Genomic DNA, 18594 nt, shown 5'->3' with positions numbered 1-18594 from the left:
TCCGACTCCACCCACAGTCTATGAACTGGGGTCCTAAGAGTGGATCCTGCAATACCTCTTAGATTAATATCCAAACCAGTGTAAGTACCTTCTGATACTGGTAATACACCCCTACATAGGAAGGAGAAGGTACTACATCCATCCCTTAAGGACATTACACCTTCCACCTTACCTTCATTTTGGTGCAAGGCCACAGTAGGCTTACTTGAAAAGACCTTCATCTGAGGGTCTGAGACAGCTGGTCTTCCTTGTGTATTTTGGGGCAGGACTGCAATGCAAGCAACAGCATGTGTAATTGGTATACTCACTGGAGAAGCATCTGCTGCAGCTTGGTCTCCAAGCATCTTTCTACAGTATGGCTGCAGGTAGCCTTGTTTATTGCAGTATGTACAGTGATAAGGTTTGAAAAACCCCTGCTTACTTGACATAGGCTGGGGCCCTTGACCCTGGGGAACTGGGCTCTTCCTACCTGTCCCCGTTAGTCCTGGACCTGTGACAGCTGACTTAAAACCTTCCTGGGTAAGTACTGGAAAATTAGGCTTATTAAAACTCTGGTGGTTATTAGGCTGGAAAATAGGTGGCTCAAACTTCTGAAATTTCTTATTCCTATGAAAGCCAAACTGGCAAGTGGAAAGACAATTGGGTGTCTAAATAACACACTAAATGTTAATTTACTAGACATTCCAACAGCTTGCAAACTGCACTAGTAAGAGCAATGGGTTGACAGTGGGAGGCACCATGGCCCATAGTACCTGTCTTATGGAAAGGCAGAACAGCAATCTTCCAAGGACAAGGAAGAACCCCTTGTGACTAAAAGAGATTAAAGAGATGTAATAGGATTGAGGGCTGACAGATATAAATGCTGAAGCATACAAATATGAATGCCAACACATCCAGCTGCTGACAGTCAGCAAGCAGAAAGTGTCGATTCAAGTTCTAGAAGTGTAAATGGCACATTATAAAACTCTTCTCTGCTAGAGGAAAAATCTAAAGGTGTTAACTCTCTCCCAAATTTGGAAGAAAATATGAGGGGCATCGATGGAGTCCAAGATATAGGGACCAGATAATTCCCAATTGCTGTGGCAACATCTGCAGGGTCTGCAATGTTGACACCAACTACTCTAAGAAAGAGAGCTGGGTCTGGAAAGTACCCGCCACTTAATTTCTGTACTTTTCTCCAAACTGCACTCAGAGGAAGTGGAAACAAAATCCTGCCAAAAAACAGATAACACATTGGGCAATTGCCCTCTGTCACTGAAAATCAAGGAGCCGCTCTGTGGTCCTACTTTAACAATAATGGCCCCATGAAGCATACTCCTCATGTTCTCCATGAGTACAAGTGCCTACTCAAGGTTAGGGGATTGCATTTGAAGCTGCAGTTAAAACAGAGGTCATAAATAATTGTAACAGCTCATCACAGGAGGACCAAGGAAAGAGTTCCTCACCAAGGGCCCAATTCTCAAGTTCAAATTGTCAACATGGGCTATGAGGTGGTTGGGAATATACACTAGACAGTTATTTAGCCCGTAAACGGTCCAAACGTATATATATGTTCCCTACCCCAGTGCCCCGAATATTTTGAATAATAAAAATCTTTTTTTTTTATTGAAAAAAAGCACATTTTTCTAAGTGTTATAGGATAAAAAATATTTTTTAGGGTCAGTACTTACTGAGATATGAGGCCGAGAAGTTGGCACTGGATGCTCAAGTGACAGCAACATGGAGTCCTGCCACTTGCAGAAGTGTTGCTGATAAACCTTTTTTCTATTTTTCATATATTTTATATAATTTTTATGTTCTGATAAAAACAATTTATAGTAGTTCTTGTCATTTTATAACCATTCTTTGTTCTGACACTAGTATTAGGTACTGAAATTATCACAAACACACTGACAGGTGGACATTTACACCTGACTTGGTCATTTACTATTGTCTTGGAATATATACAAAGCATTTATATGTCCCAGCAATGTTTTGGAGAGGAGGAGGAGGAAAAGGAGGAGGAAAAGGAGGAGGAGGAGGAAGAGGAGGAGGAAAAGGAGGAGGAGGAGGAAAAGGAGGTGGAAAAGGAGGAGGAGGAAAAGGAGGTGGAAAAGGAGGTGGAAAAGGAGGAGGAGGAAAAGGAGGAGGAGGAGGAGGAAAAGGAGGTGGAAAAGGTGGAAAAGGTGGAAAAGGAGGAGGAGGAAGAGGAGGAGGAAAAGGAGGAGGAAAAGGAGGAGGAGGAGGAGGAAAAGGAGGTGGAAAAGGAGGAGGAAAAGGAGGAGGAAAAGGAGGAGGAAGAGGAGGAAAAGGAGGAGGAAAAGGAGGAGGAGGAGGAGGAAAAGGAGGTGGAAAAGGAGGAGGAAAAGGAGGAGGAAAAGGAGGAGGAAAAGGAGGTGGAAAAGGAGGAGGAAAAGGAGGAGGAAAAGGAGGAGGAAAAGGAGGAGGAAAAGGAGGAGGAAAAGGAGGAGGAAAGAAGGAAAAGGAGGAGGAGGAAAAGGAGGAGGAGAAAGAGGAGAAAGAGGAGGAGGAGAAAGAGGAGGAGGAGAAAGAGGAGGAGGAGGAGAAAGAGGAGGAGGAGAAAGAGGAAGAGGAGAAAGAGGAGGAGGAGAAAGAGGAGGAGGAGGAGAAAGAGGAGGAGGAGAAAGAGGAGGAGGAGAAAGAGGAGGAGGAGGAGGAGGAGAAAGAGGAGGAGGAGGAGAAAGAGGAGGAGGAGGAGGAGAAAGAGGAGGAGGAGGAGAAAGAGGAGGAGAAAGAGGAGGAGGAGGAGGAGGAGAAGGAGGAGGAGAAGGAGGAGGAGAAAGAGGAGGAGAAAGAGGAGGAGAAAGAGAAGGAGAAAGAGGAGGAGGAGGAGAAAGAGGAGAAAGAGGAGAAAGAAGAAGAAGAGGAGGAGGAGGAGGAGGAGGAGGGGGAGGAGGAGAGGGAGGAGGAGAGGGAGGAGGAGAGGGAGGAGGAGGAGAGGGAGGAGGAGGAGAGGGAGGAGGAGGAGAGGGAGGAGGAGGAGAAGAGTACGTAATAATAATAAAATAATAAGTTCCTTGCCCTTGAAGCATGGATAAGATGAGATAACATTTGATAAGAGCTGACATTTGATGAGCATTCACGAGGATGCAGTGATCAGACTTGATAAGAAAAGATTAGGGCCTGGCTTTCTTTTCGCTGGTACACAAACATGTCTGTCTATTTGTCTGTCTGTCAAGCTCCCTCTCTTTCTGTCTATCCATCTAGCTCTCTGTCTCAGAGAGAGCCACAAGACTGCATCATCACATTTACTCACATCTTCAAGCAGAGTATAGCACTTTGTCTTGATTTTTTGGGTTATCCTAGGTAATTTATACTATGTATACTTGTATTTACGTGTACCCGTGAGACAGAGATAGACAGATAGAAAGAGAAGACAGAGACAAAGACAGAAATAGACAGAGACAAAGATAGAGACAGACAGACATAGATACAGACAAACGGAGATAGAGCCAGGCCGCCAGCTGCCAGCCAGCCACACAGCTGGCCACCACGCAGCTGGCCAGCCAGCTAGCCAGCCAATCAGCCAGTCAATCAGCCAGTCAATCAGCCAGCCAGGCAGGCAGGCAGCCAGCCAGGCAGCCAGCCAGCCTGCCAGCCAGCCAGAATTGTTTCTCTTTACTTAGGGCATAGGTTATAAGACATTCTGAAAGGGTGTTGCACAAATATTGCACATGGGTTATTATCGAGTTTTTTTTTATATTTCCTCGACCACTTGTGGCCACATCCACCTCAAAGCCACTAAACTCAGCGTAAAAATCACTTTCCTCTTAAAATGGGAGTGTTAATACTACATGACATCAGTGAATCCCAGGTGTTTGCTCTAGCTGACGCTCATTTGAACTGGTGCTCCCACAAGGTACTAAGTGGTCCCAGATTTTTTAATACCATGCACACTGAGTGTTAGGACCCATTCTATGCTGACAAGGCATCTCAGGCCAGTCATGCCAAATTTGAAGGCAAGAAAAATAAAATGTATATATACGTTTGGGGCACTAGCGGTTTGACCATTTACGGGTTAACACGGTAGTTACGTTCCTGAAAACACCGTGTTAGGTAAAAAACCATGTTAGATGAACTGAAGAACTTATGGGAAAAACAGGTTTACGTTCCTGAGAGCCCAAAAAAAGCCAAACAACTCTTTTTTAGGCCTCCACATCTTACAAAAATAAAAGTGAATATGTATATTGTAGTTCATTGTTGTGATGTATTATGTAACAGAAATAATAGTATTTCTTACCTTAAATTGTGGGTGCTGGTGTTTGTGGATGATTGTGAAGAGAGTGGAGAGTTATGTTGTGGTCCTACTGGGCTGAGGTGGATGGTAGAGGTTCTGGTACTGAAGTTGTTGGTTGTACTGGAGTGTCTAACTTTGTCATTCAGTCAATCAAGTGATTCATTAAGTCAGTCAAGACATTCAGTAAGTCAATCAAGTGATTCATTAAGTCAGTCAAGACATTCAGTAAGTCAATCAAGTGATTCATTAAGTCAGTCAAGACATTCAGTAAGTCAATCAAGTGATTCATTAAGTCAGTCAAGACATTCAGTAAGTCAATCAAGTGATTCATTAAGTCAGTCAAGACATTCAGTAAGTCAATCAAGTGATTCATTAAGTCAGTCAAGACATTCAGTAAGTCAATCAAGTGATTCATTAAGTCAGTCAAGACATTCAGTAAGTCAATCAAGTGATTCATTAAGTCAGTCAAGACATTCAGTAAGTCAATCAAGTGATTCAGCAAGTCAGTCAAGTCATTCAGTAAGTCAATCAAGTCATTCAGTTAGTCAAGTGATTCATTAAGTCAGTCAAGACATTCAGTAAGTCAATCAAGTGATTCATTAAGTCAGTCAAGTGATTCAGTAAGTCAATCAAGTCATTCAGCAAGTCAATCAAGTCATTCAGTAAGTCAATCAAGTCATTCAGTAAGTCAGTCAAGTGATTCAGTAAGTCAGTCAAGACATTCAGTAAGTCAATCAAGTCATTCAGTAAGTCAGTCAAGTTATTCAATAAGTCAGTCAAGTCATTCAGTAAGTCAGTCAAGTCATTCAGTAAGTCAGTCAAGTGATTCATTAAGTCAATCAAGTCATTCAGTAAGTCAGTCAAGTCATTCAGTAAGTCAGTCAAGTCATTCAGTAAGTCAGTCAAGTCATTCAGTAAGTCAGTCAAGACATTCAGTAAGTCAATCAAGTCATTCAGTAAGTCAAGTTATTCAATAAGTCAGTCAAGTCATTCAGTAAGTCAGTCAAGTCATTCAGTAAGTCAGTCAAGTCATTCAGTAAGTCAGTCAAGTTATTCAATGTCAGTCAAGTCATTCAGTAAGTCAATCAAGTCATTCAGTAAGTCAGTCAAGTGATTCAGTAAGTCAGTCAAGACATTCAGTAAGTCAATCAAGTCATTCAGTAAGTCAGTCAAGTTATTCAATAAGTCAGTCAAGTGATTCATTAAGTCAATCAAGTCATTCAGTAAGTCAGTCAAGTCATTCAGTAAGTCAGTCAAGTCATTCAGTAAGTCATTCAGTAAGTCAGTCAAGACATTCAGTAAGTCAATCAAGTCATTCAGTAAGTCAAGTTATTCAATAAGTCAGTCAAGTCATTCAGTAAGTCAGTCAAGTCATTCAGTAAGTCAGTCAAGTCATTCAGTAAGTCAGTCAAGTTATTCAATGTCAGTCAAGTCATTCAGTAAGTCAATCAAGTCATTCAGTAAATCAGTCAAGTCATTCAGCAAGTCAGTCTTTCAGTAAGTCAAGTCATTCAGTTAGTCAAATCATTCAGTAAGTCAGTCAAATCATTCAGTAAGCAGTCAGTCACTAAGTCAGTCAGTCACACAAACTTATGTTTACCTTTTTTTGTGTGTACAAAATAACCCTTCATTATGGCCACAGGATGTCTTGTCTAATATCTTCGTTTCCTTCGTTAATTCTAAGACTTAAATGTTTACACCTTTTCTTGCCACTTTGAGCAACACTGGTATGCTTACTGGGTATCATGATTGCTTGGTAGATACAAGATATAGCAATTAAAAGATCAAAACACAATTCACAATCACAAGCATGTAGCAAAGAAGTTGGACTGTACATGTATGAAGTACGAATGCTTTGATGGTGGGGTGGTGTCGGGGGGTGGCTGGGGACAGCGGGAGGTCTCCCCAGCTGAACTACAACAAGGTGGCCACTTGAGGAAAAGGGAAGTTTTTTTTTTTTTTTTAAAAAACCATACCACGGGCGGGCATAGAACCCGCAATCATAGAGTCTCAAAACTCCAGACCGTCTAACAGACAGTCTGGAGTTTTGAGACTATGATCACGGGTTCTATCCTTGCCCGTGGTATGGTTTGTTTGGAATCGTGTCATTACGATTTCATGAGTCATGTTGATGGCTTTGAGGGGACTTGAGCTAGAGTTCGTCATGGCCACGCTAGCTGGAGATTCGTCTGTAAAAACTTGCATTTGTGGTCACAGTGGCACCTATGCTAACCTTCCTATGGTGTAGAAATATACCAAGTTGGACGAATCTCATTGTGGCTAGCTGGTCCAGTGGCTAACGCGACGGTCTGGAGTTTTGAGACTCTCTGATTGCGGGTTCTATCCCCACCCGTGGTATGGTTTGTTTGCAAACGTGTCATTACGATTTCCTGGGTCAGTTTAGTTTTTTTTTTACCTTCTCGCAAACTGAACCATGTTAAATTCATCATACGACGTGTTACATAAAATTGTGCCGCAATTCTTCAATCGTGCTATACTCAAATCGTGCCAAATAAACTTGTGCTAAATAACGGTCTACTGTATATGGAAAGTAAGGAGGATAGGAAAATTATCACTGCTGTGTAAATTTGGGAACACAGACCAGGTAAAATTGATTGCAGTAGAAGAATAAACAGGGATCCATGCAAGACAGTTCAAATGCGAGGGTCAAAGTACGTGGGAGTACCTCTATATAAAACAAGGAGTGGAAGAGAAGTGAGAAAAGCCTCTAACTGATCACCATGAAACTCACAGTGAGTCCCTCCCCAGAGGGAATGATAACATTAAAATCACCTATTAAGAGAAGTGGAGGTAAGGAAGAAACTATAAAATCAAATCAGGAATGGATAATAATTGAGATGGAGAAAGATAGAAAAGAGCAGACTGTATACCACCAGTTCAAACAGATATAGGCTACAGTGTAACACAGTGAAACATGAACAAAGATCTGGGAATACTGTATACCAGCATGCACAAGAAGTGCACTTTTATTAAATGTCCCAGTGAGAAAATGATTCGTTGAATGTAATAAGATATAATCTAAAATGGGATGGATAACAGTGGAGAGCAATTCTGGTTCTTTTAAACAGAGAAAAACTAGGAGAGCAACACGTGAAGCTCACCTTGATTACCTCAGGCCTCGAATATTCCACTCTAAGTCATGACCTGGAAATAGAAGCATAACTGAAATGAAAATGAAAATTTTTATTTCTTGGCAAAGCTTTCAATGTGGGGTTTACACATTACAAAATTATTATTTTATTATTATTATTAACACATCAGTTGTTTCCCACCAAGGTAGGGTGGCCTGAAAAAGAAAAGCTTTCACCATCATTTACCCCATCACTGTCTTGCCAGAGGCATGCTTACACTACAGTTATAAAACTGCAACACCCCTCCTTCAGAGTGTAGACACTGTACTTCTCATCTCCAGGACTCAAGTCTGGCCTGCCTGTTTCCCTGAATCCTTTCATAACTGTTACCCTGCTCACACTCCAACAGCATGTCAAGTCCTAAAAACCATCTGCCTCCATTCACTCCTATCTAACACACTCATACATTTGCTGGAAGTCCAAGCCCCTCTCACACAAAACCTCCTTTACCGCCTCCCTCCGACCTTTACTAGGCCGACCCCTACCTGCCTTCACTCCACTACAGATTTATACACTCTCAAAGTCATTCTATTTTGTTCCATACTCTCTACATGTCCAACCCACCTCAATAACACTTCGGCCCTCTGGATAATAGTTTTGGTAATCCCGCACCTCCTCCTAATTTCCAAACTACAAATTGTATTTACAAATTATATTTACACCACACATTGCCCTTAGACTTGACATCTCAAAATATTAAGTACAAAGAAAGTCACCAGCATGCCTAGGCATTCTGGGCAGATTAATCCTAATTCTTACTGACTACTCTATATTGACACAAGTTATGGAGCAGTACATTTTAACATTCATTATTTTACAATAATATAAAAGTCAGGTAATTAAAAAGTTTATCATTAATAAGACTGACAACAGTGAGGTAGCAAGAAACATATAACATTATTACAATTAGTATAATTTAGTAATGGCATGGGAATGGTTTTATCTTGGCACGATACATTGTTTCTATAACAGAAAGCTTGTATTGTAATCTTAAGCAGAAGCTGTCTACACGCTAGTAGGGTCAGTAAAGTCTACATGTGGAGGTAGCAAGAAATTAGTATAAAGAATAAAGATTTTAATTCTTCGTGTAATTACAATTTTGGTTTGCCAAGTACATAGAAAGCCACTATCATGCTGGGGCATTTTGGGCAGACTAATACTAGTACATAATAAATAAGTACTTAAATCTAGACAAGATAAGTGGTTAACTTTTAAAATCTTCATTTAATCTTAATACTTATGTGAGGTAGTCAAGGTGGAGGTTTATAATAATAATAATCTTCAAGTTGCACATAATAAAAACAATATTACAGTTAATGGTTTAAGCAGTAATATTTCATGGATTGGCAGATGTATAAGGAGAGAAGGACTGGAATGCTGTGAAGGTGTTGTATACAAGGCTGAGTAAGGTGTGAGTGAGAAGTGATAGGAAGATCAGTATCCATCATTGGATTTGTCTCTTCGATAAATGCAGAGATGGCTTCAATGGTTTCAGATGACAGGAAAGCTGCAGGAAGCATGGAGTCAGAGGCAGACAGAAGATGTTGGTCGAGTAAAGAGTGGAGAGACAACAAGAGTCACCAAAGATGAAGAGGATGGGGAAGGGGAGAGATTACAGGTATTTTGGGAAGAAACTTAATTGGGGACAGGAGCAGGAGCAACTCTATGTGGGGGGGTGGATGAACTTCCACAACAGTAACAGATGCATTATGAGGTAAAGGACCAGATTCAAAGAAAGGAAAAGGAAACTGTTTGGAAATGATATGTGAATTAGGGGTAAAAGGAGATTTGTGCTCTGGTGATTTTTTTTAGATGTAAAAACATGCAAAATGAAGGACAGTAGATGATAAAGTAGGAACCTTGTAGCCTAAGGTGACAAAAGGGTTAGACATAGAGAGGACTGTGGAAGTGGAAACTAAAGAGGTGACTGCATAAGTAAGGACTACCCAGGTTTGAGGCTGTCTAGCATCTCCAGAATAAGAAAGCCAATGAAGTCTCCCTTGAAGGAAGAAATGGGAGGTTGCGTAAGAGTAACCCTCTTTCTCTTCGAGACAGTGGATCTCTCGTTGCCTTAAGAAAACCTAGGAATGGCAAGAATAAGCTAAGTGCACCTCTTTACAATGAAGACAAGGGGAGGTTGGCTACACGATGGATTGCTATGGTCAGCAGCATTCTACCAGTGACCTGCAATATTTTGCCAGGTGACCAAAGCACCAGCGATTTCTACATTGCTATTACCAAGGAATCAATTTCCATACTTATCAGTGGTGTACAGCAATGTAAACAGAGGATGGAAGTTCATGGCAGTCAAAAGTTAACTTAGCGATATTACAAGGATATCATCTCTGTCCACAGGCAGGAAGTACAGAATTGGGAGGTCTTGGAGCTCAGGTTGTTCCAAAATGTCAGCATCACATTACTGAAAATCATGGTGAACAATTGTATGTTTATGAATCATGACCAGTGCCTGGCCAGCACTTCAGACCACAACAATGTGTGCACCACTCTTAAGAGCATGAAACGAAATATTTTGTCTACTTCAGAAAGATAGTCAGTGGGAGATGTCTGCTGGAAAATTAAAAACTTAGTCCATTACGTAGTGTGTATAGGAAATAACTGTCTTCATGTCGGACTTCCAGCAAGCGTGCGTGAGCGTGTTAGATAGGAGTGAATGGAGACAAATGGTACTTGGGACCTGACGATCTGTTGGAGTGTGAGCAGGGTAATATTTAGTGAAGGGATTCAGGGAAACCGGTTATTTTCATATAGTCGGACTTGAGTCCTGGAAATGGGAAGTACAATGCCTGCACTTTAAAGGAGGGGTTTGGGATATTGGCAGTTTGGAGGGATATGTTGTGTATCTTTATATGTACAGTGGTCCCTCGTTTTTCGTAGTTCTCAGGAATCCTAGATTTCGGAAATCATAGGGATATTTTCGTATAAACATGGGCTCGCTAATCATAGGTTGACTCGCGAATAGTAGTTCATCCGGAACGCGTACGCACAGTGTGAGCCGGGGCGGCCTCCCTACCCAGCCAGTCTGGCATTGTTTACAGTGAGCGAAGGTCCCCTCACGTGCTCCTACGGAATATTTCATAATATTCCACTCATTTTAGTGTTTGCAAGTACTAAATAAGCTACCATGGAGAAAACTGTGGCCAGATTGTGTCGACAAGAGGGATTTTGAAGGGTTTAGGACTGACCCTGATGAGCCTATGTCTGTTGTTAAATCAATTGTGGCACTGGGGAGTTCCATGGGGTTGGATGTGAGTTTGGAGGATGTGGAAGAGTTGGTGGAAGACCACAATGAAGAGCTCACCACTGAGGAGCTGCAAGAGCTTCAGCAGGAACAGCAACAGATCGCAGCTCAGAATCTTGCTGCAGAGGAGGAGGAAGACAGATGGAAGAAGATGCCTTCTTCAGAAATTAAAGAGATTTTTGCTATGTGGGGTAAGATGGAAAGCTTTATGGAGAAACATCACACTGACAAGGTTGTTGCAAGCCATGTTGGCAACATGTACAGTGACAAAGTCTTGGGCCATTTTAGGGAAGTGTTAAAGAGACGCCAGAAACAGAGCGCTGTCCACAGTTATTTTGCGAGACAGGACTCCAGTGACTCTCAAGGTGGTCCTAGTGGCATTAAGATTAAGAAACAGAGAAAAGAAGCAACCCCAGAAAAGCAATTGGTACCTGAGGTGTTGATGAAAGGGGATTCCCCTTCCAAACTGTAAACAATCCAATCTCTCTCCTCCTCCAGTCTCCCATACACTAAGAAGAATCTCCAATAAAGGTAAGTGTTATGCTGTTAATGTTTCATTCATCATTTCCCATTGTATTGTTTATGTACTACATCTATATTTCATGTAAAAAAAATTTTTTGTTTTAATACTTCTGGGTGTCAGGAACGGATTATTTGTATTTACATTATTTCTTATGGGGAAAATTTATTCGAAAATCATAATTTCGATAATAGTAGCAACTCCAGGAATGGATTAACTACGAAAAACGAGGGACCACTGTATATGCTTCTAAATTGTTGTATTCTGAGCACCTCTGCAAAAACAGTGATAATGTGTGAGTGTGGTGAAAGTGTTGAATAATGATGAAAGCATTTTCTTTTTGGGGATTTTCTTTCTTTTTTGGGCCACCCTGCCTCGGTGGGAGACGGCCGACTTGTTAAAAAAAAAAAAAAATGACGATCATTTCTGGGAAGGGTGAGAGGTAACTGAGACAGTGTCATCCATTAATGGTCGTGGTCGTCTAGGTGCAGGACTGGAGGTGGTCTATCCTGATATGAGCGGACAGTCTGAAAATCGTTGCACTGTATGGGGAGAAGCTGGAAGCTAAGTCAAAGACTTGCAGACGTTGGACATAAAGGAGTATAGGACGAGGAATTTCACAGACATGGGGCTCCATGGTAAGGTTTCATTTTTTCTGAGAAAATAAAGGGAAGTGGGGGGGGGGGTGAGTGGAAGGGTAGCTCCTAGGAGGAATGAAAGGAATCATATATCCCCCCTCTCTGTGCCCAAAGGGGCACTCAAGTGTAGCTAGCAGTGCAAATGCTGCATGGAACCCATGCCCTACCCTGCCATTCATGTCGGTAAACCAGCAATCCAGGACAGTAACCTCACATCCATGGACATCGGTGGACAAAAGAGAGGATGTCAGAAGCCTGCCTAGAGATCTACCCGTCACTCAAAGAACACTGTAACCCCACCCCCCAGAACTCCAGAGGAATATCAGGACATCCCTAGATCCAGATTCCACAGCAAACACCACCACCACCACTAAGGACCTCAACGGGATGGGACGGACAACGACACTCTTTCCCCAATCCAGGCTGGACTTGAGTCCTGGAGATGGGAAGTACAGTGCCTGCACACTGAAGGAGGGGTGTTGATGTTGCAGTTTTATAACTGTAGTGTAAGCATGCCTCTAGCAAGACAGCGATGGAGTGAATGATGACGAAAGTTTTTCTTTTTTTGGGCCACCCTACCTTGGTGGAAAACGGCCAATGTATTAATAAGACCCCAAAGGCCAAAAGCAGGAAAGGAAAGAGAGATGAGGGATGGGGCAGGGAAGGAAGGAATGGGGGTATTTATGTTCAGTTGGAGGAAGAAGACCAAAAGGTCCAGTTCCTTAGATCAAGCCTTTTGACTGCTACAAGGAGTTTCCCTTAAAGAGGTTCACTGCCTCCAGCCTTCTCTTCAATTTAAAATTTGAAGCTCATGCCTCACACCCATATAAAAGTGCTTTTACCACTATACTCTGGCACACTGCTTGAGTATAATTACTAAGGTATTGATGGAAACAATAGCAAGATACCAACAGTTGCTAAAAAAGGCAACTGTGGTGGAGTCCTTGACTTGTTTGTTCTACCCAACACTGGGCTTTAACTTATGTACATGTACTTGTTAAAATTCCAATGGTGGTTAAACTGTAGTATGAAGAAAGGACTCGTATTACAGTTTTTCTCATACTAGAGTATAATTTACAGTATTGTAACTCACATGGTAAATACCACAATAATGATATATAACTAGGATAATGTTGTATGAGTTGTCTTAGTTTCTTACCATAATTTACAGTGAATATAAAAATATACATATTTTAAATATTTTTGAAAAAAAAGTCATTATCTAGAGTGGATTTTTTAATAATACAGACAGCCTTAGATTTCCAGAGATTTTTATATGAAAAGTGTATTATATCTCTGAGTTTTAACAAGATTCTCTACTATATTAACTTCTGCAAGTTTTACTAGATTTACATGTCATAAAAAACCTGCTAGACACACCAAGCAGATATTATTTCTCTCTTGTACATCAAGATATTTCTTTCTCTGAAAACGAGCTTTGACACGCTGAACTCTCATGTACAGTGGACCCCCGCATACCGATGGCATCACATAACGATTAATCCGCATACCGCTTGCTTTAATCGCAAAAATTTTGCCTCGCATACCGCTTAAAAACCCGCTCACCGATTTTCGTCTGAGACGCGTCCAATGTGCGGCCTGAGCCACGCTCACATGTTCCGCCGGTGGCATTGTTTACCAGCCAGCCTCCGCGGTAACATCCAAGCATACAATCGGAATATTTCGTATTATTACAGTGTTTTCAGTGCTTTTTCTGGAAAATAAGTGACCATGGGCCCCAAGAAAGCTTCTAGTGCCAACCCTACAGCAATAAGGGTGAGAATTACAATAGAGATGAAGAAAAAGATCATTGATAAGTATGAAAGTGGAGTGCGTGTCTCCGAGCTGGCCAGGTTGTATAATAAACCCCAATCAACCATCGCTACTATTGGTGGTACAGCTGCTGCTGCTGCTGCACTGTCAGCTGCTGCTGCTGCTGTAGCATCGTCTGCTGCTGCTGTAACATCGTCTGTTGCTGCTGTAGCATCGTCTGTTGCTGCTGTACCACCGTCAGCTGCTGCTGCTGCTGTAGCATCGTCTGCTGCTGCTGTAGCATCGTCTGCTGCTGCTATAGCATCGTCTGTTGCTGCTGTACCACCGTCAGCTGCTGCTGCTGCTGTAGCATCGTCTGCTGCTGCTGTAGCATCGTCTGCTGCTGCTGTAGCATCGTCTGTTGCTGCTGTACCACCGTCAGCTGCTGCTGCTGCTGTAGCATCGTCTGCTGCTGCTGTAGCATCGTCTGCTGCTGCTGTAGCATCGTCTGTTGCTGCTGTACCACCGTCAGCTGCTGCTGCTGCTGTAGCACCGTTGTTGGTGTGGCTTATTGAGAATACCAAGAAACAATTAACCCCAGAGGATTTGCCACCCAGGATAACCCAAAAAAGTCAGTGTCATCGAAGACTGTCTAACTTATTTCCATTGGGGTCCTTAATCTTGTCTCCCAGGATGCAACCCACACAAGTCGACTAACACCCAAGTGAACAGGGAAAAATGCCTGGAACTAGTGCTCATATTGGTGAATTTAAAGCCAGCAAAGGTTGGTTTGAGAGATTTAAGAATCGTAGTGGCATACACAGTGTGATAAGGCCTGTTCTGGAAGAAAATGCCAAACAGGACCTACAGTACTCAGGAGGAAAAGGCACTCCCAGGACACAGTGTCTCATCAGTCATTGCTGCATCTTCAATAAAGGTAAGTGTCATTTATTCTTCATTTAGTAGACTAGTACATGCACAATATATACTGTGCATGTACTACTCTACTATTGTGCATGTATCCTTCTCTTTGTGTGTAGGAAAATGTATATTTCATGTGGTAAAAATTTTTTTTTCATACTTTTGGGTGTCTTGCACGGATTAATTTGATTTCCATTATTTCTTATGGGGAAAATTCATTCGCATACTGATTATTTCGCATAACAATGACCCCTCTTGCACGGATTAAAATCGGTATGCGGGGGTCCACTGTAATTTCTTTTATGTAAACTATACCTGACACCTAATGCAACTCATCTGCAGCAACTTCTACTGTTTCTAAGCACTGAGTTTGTTCCTCTCCAATATGAACCTTCAAATGCTTTATTAGATGTACATATAATGGAAACTGATACGAACACATAGAACATTTATATGGTTTCTCTCCTGTGTGCAGTCTCATGTGTTTTACTAGATTTGCATATCGTGTAAACTCTCTTGGACACTCTGAACACTGATATAATTTATCTGCGGTATTAACTTCATCTTGACAAACGTCTTTCACATTAGAATTTTGTTTCTCACACACTGTCCTCTGGGACAGTGTCTTCTCTATATGAACTCTCATATGTTTCAGGAGACCTACATGTTGCAAGAAGTCTTTTTCACACTCCAAACACTGATATCGCTTCTCTTTGACAGGAAGCTTCTTAGTTTGATTAACAACTTTCTTTCCTGAGCCAAGAACTATCTTTCTAGGCAAACGTCGTTGACTCCCTGAACTTGGATACAATTTCTTTCCTTTACAAACTCGTGCAGGTTTGAGTAAATTTGATTTATTTGTTAAGTCATTTACACTCTGTGGGCTCTGAGAAGGTTCATCACTAGCATGAACCCTTAAATGACGTGAAAGAGTTTGATGACAGGCAAAGTCTTTTAGACACACTGAACACTGATATGGTCTCTCTCCAGTGTGAGTTTTCATATGTTTCAGTAAATTTCCATGCCGTGTGAAGTCCTTAAGACAGAATGAACACTGATGCAATTTATTTTCAGTATGAGCACTCATTCTGACCTCAAATTTTATTATTAAAAATAGCCTTGAACTCTGATATATATAACAAAACTAAACTTTACTGGAATCTCTTAAGCCGAGAAATATTTTTTTTCCATATGAACACTTTTTATTATTTAAACTTTTCTTTTAAATATTTTTTTTATAACTGTATGACTCTTCCACTGTATCAAGTTTTGCATTCTACTAAAAAGTATTTTAAAAGTTTGTTATACAATGAATAAAAAAATTGTCTTAATACCTTGTATGAACATAAAGTTATATTAAATTTATTAATGTTATTGCTTAAGACACTAAAACACTACCATAATTCCCCTCACTTATTTTGCCAATATAATGTTTGACGAAAGATTCATACATGCTATTATAGAATTTTATTAGAGGTTATGAAGAGAATTTTTTCAACAAACTAGACACTGATGTGATTTTACATCTCTAAGATCCTTGCAAATTTATTTTAGACATTAAACCCTACTGGGCTGAGGTGGATTGTTAGCTGAGGTGGATGGTTGAAGCTCTGGCACTAAAGTAATGGTTGTATTGGAGTAAGAAATTCTGTAATGTACCTTTGGTCTCTTTTACCCTGCAGTACTTCATACAGTTGATGTTAAGGCATCAGTTGTTCTAGGCCCAGAAGAACATATAGGAAAAATAGGGTTATGTTCATTAGACTCCCCCAAAAAAAGGATAACTAAATGTTTTTAAAGCTTTGTAATTTGTCAAAACTTAAAAATGACCAAGTTTTCTATTCACTGTAGTTGTCTTTTCTTGTTGATATGGAAATGTGTGGAGTGCACGGATGTGACCCTGTACAGTACCTGTGCAAACATATGACAAGCAGTTCCTTAACTATTACCTGACAACTATCACCTGGGTCCACCAAAACCACTACCACCTGAAAATATCAGTAAAAAATACCATACCTGAAGTAGGTACTATATACATATTACATCCAGGTTCCTTTCTGTTCTAACATTTATTATGCAAAGAAAGATAAACAGATATAAACACTGGGGGAATCGCTCTCATGGTCAGGTGAAGTTCCTGTCAATCCTCTTAATTTGTATATAAACTATCTCCAGTATCTTCAAATTTTAGCACACATGAAGCAAAGGATATGAAAATACCACATATTGACTTGTATGCAGGAATAAACTAATTTAGTCACATTTGTTGTTTTTTTTCTCATAGTGATAAACAATTTATAAACAGTGCATATTGTCTAGACTCAGAACTTTACATACAAACTTATATCATGTCAGTGCCACGAGACTCTTCTTTCACTTTTCCTTTACTTTCCACACTTAATTATCAATCACTAACACATTCACCATCTGTGTAAGAGGGTAAGTGAATGACTGTTAATGGTGCAGCAATATGTAGTTAATGAAATTAGCAGTTACTAACCTTCTTGTACATGCTTTCAGCTTTCTTCCCCAAAAGTTCCATGGAGTGATGATCAAAAATATGTCACAATTTTGGAACAGTCACGTAACGAAAAAGTTACAGATAACATTCTAATCGATGGTCTACTGTAAATATAAGATAATAGAAGTCATGATGCTGCTGGAGAGTTATGCTGCAACACTTTAATGCTGGTTTATGGAGGAGCCAAGAAACTGCTGTGGATGATGTGATGAAGAGCGATGTTGCACGTTCTCTCTGGTGCTACTGAATAAAGAAAATAGTCTCATTAGATAGTGAGCACTTTCAAAAATCTTTATTTTCCTTAAATTATCCTGTCATAATGCATATTCTAACCCAAAAAGAGGGTAAAAATGTTACTCAAAATTGCATAATGTAATTAGATTTATATTTCAAAATCTGATATTTTTCCCTAGCCTGAGTAAAGATAGGAAATATGTGAAAAAAAAAAAAGTCACTCTTCACAGAAATTACATCTATCCTCTATGAGTTTTAATGTGATATTTTTGTTATGAAATTTGTTAATGAGCACAGAAGAATGTTCTACAAAAGAAACCTACTATATATGAATAATCTCCATAAAATCCTGAAAATAACTGTCAAGACAGTAACTAATACATATTTTACTAAAAGTGTCATTTACTTAACCCTTAAACTGCCTATTGGTTCAAAACAATGTGTTCTCATTGCTGGATATTTAAAAAAAAAAAAAATCTCACCGACTTTAGATGTACAAAAAAAAAAAACTAGAATGAGTGAAATTATATTAATTATGGAGATATGAAGGTCTGAAGGTGACATTTGTGCTCATTTTATGACAACATGAGAGTTTGTCATACTGACAAGCATAGTTTTAATATTCTTTCCATTTTTTCTAATAATTTTTTATGGATCAGATGTTTTATACACATGTTTTCATATCATATTTCACTTAGATTTATTATTTAATCACACTAGACACACAAACAAATATCAATAGCATATATCGACTCTCACAATGTGCTGTACACAACGCAATTTTTATTATATCAAAAATTTTATTATACTGTCAGGCACATCATCATCTAAAGGATACAAGAAAATACAGATCACTCAGACCATGGGAAACAAAAGAGGGGAGCCAAAACCTCTCCAGAGAAGGCAGTTTTTTTAGTGCCAGGAAGACAAAGAGACTGGCAATAAATGACAGAAATCCTACACCAACTGAAATCACTTCTGGAGTAGAGGCACAGTCACTCCACTCCAGAACAACAGATATTAGTGCCAGCAAACAAAGCCTCCCTAAATTCCATCAATATAACATTTATCTTTGCAAACATACAGGGTCCAAAGCCATCGACAAACAACAAAATAACTTACATCAAGGAATTGCTCATGGAGTCATATGCAATTTATTTATTTATTTATTTATTTATTTATTTATTTATTTATTAACAATTTGAGCATACATACAGAGGTACAAAAAAATACAGAAAAGAGCAGCATGCCAAAGCCACTTATACTATGCATAGCATTTCGGGCTGGCTTAAAATTAACTAAGCAATGATGAAATCAGTGATAATACATTATTGTAAACAGATAACTATAAAGCACAAAT

General features: G+C 40.1%; 1 protein-coding gene across 5 annotated transcripts in view; it reads right to left on the bottom strand.

Annotated features, from left to right (window-relative positions):
- LOC128703658 (zinc finger protein 271) overlaps positions 1 to 18594 on the bottom strand; it is a 67109-nt gene that overhangs the window by 15064 nt on the left and 33451 nt on the right. For 2 of the 5 annotated variants that reach the window (XR_011394154.1, XR_008409347.2), the window contains exons 2-3: positions 16980 to 17243; positions 7360 to 7402 (exon numbers count right to left, since the gene is read on the bottom strand). Coding sequence is in view for 2 of the 5 variants with exons in the window: in XM_053798411.2 (XP_053654386.1) it covers positions 14802 to 15566 (765 nt within the window). In the remaining 3 variants the exon portion in view is untranslated. Of the gene's footprint in view, positions 1 to 7359; positions 7403 to 8449; positions 17244 to 18594 lie in introns of those variants that run through there. The other 3 variants (XR_011394155.1, XM_053798411.2, XM_053798412.2) reach the window with 3 other exon arrangements.

This window comes from Cherax quadricarinatus, chromosome 76, assembly GCF_038502225.1.
Source record: "Cherax quadricarinatus isolate ZL_2023a chromosome 76, ASM3850222v1, whole genome shotgun sequence".
Lineage (NCBI taxonomy): Eukaryota > Metazoa > Arthropoda > Malacostraca > Decapoda > Parastacidae > Cherax > Cherax quadricarinatus.
The sequence above is the reverse complement of the archived record's forward strand: the minus strand, read 5'-3'. Positions and strand labels throughout refer to the sequence as shown.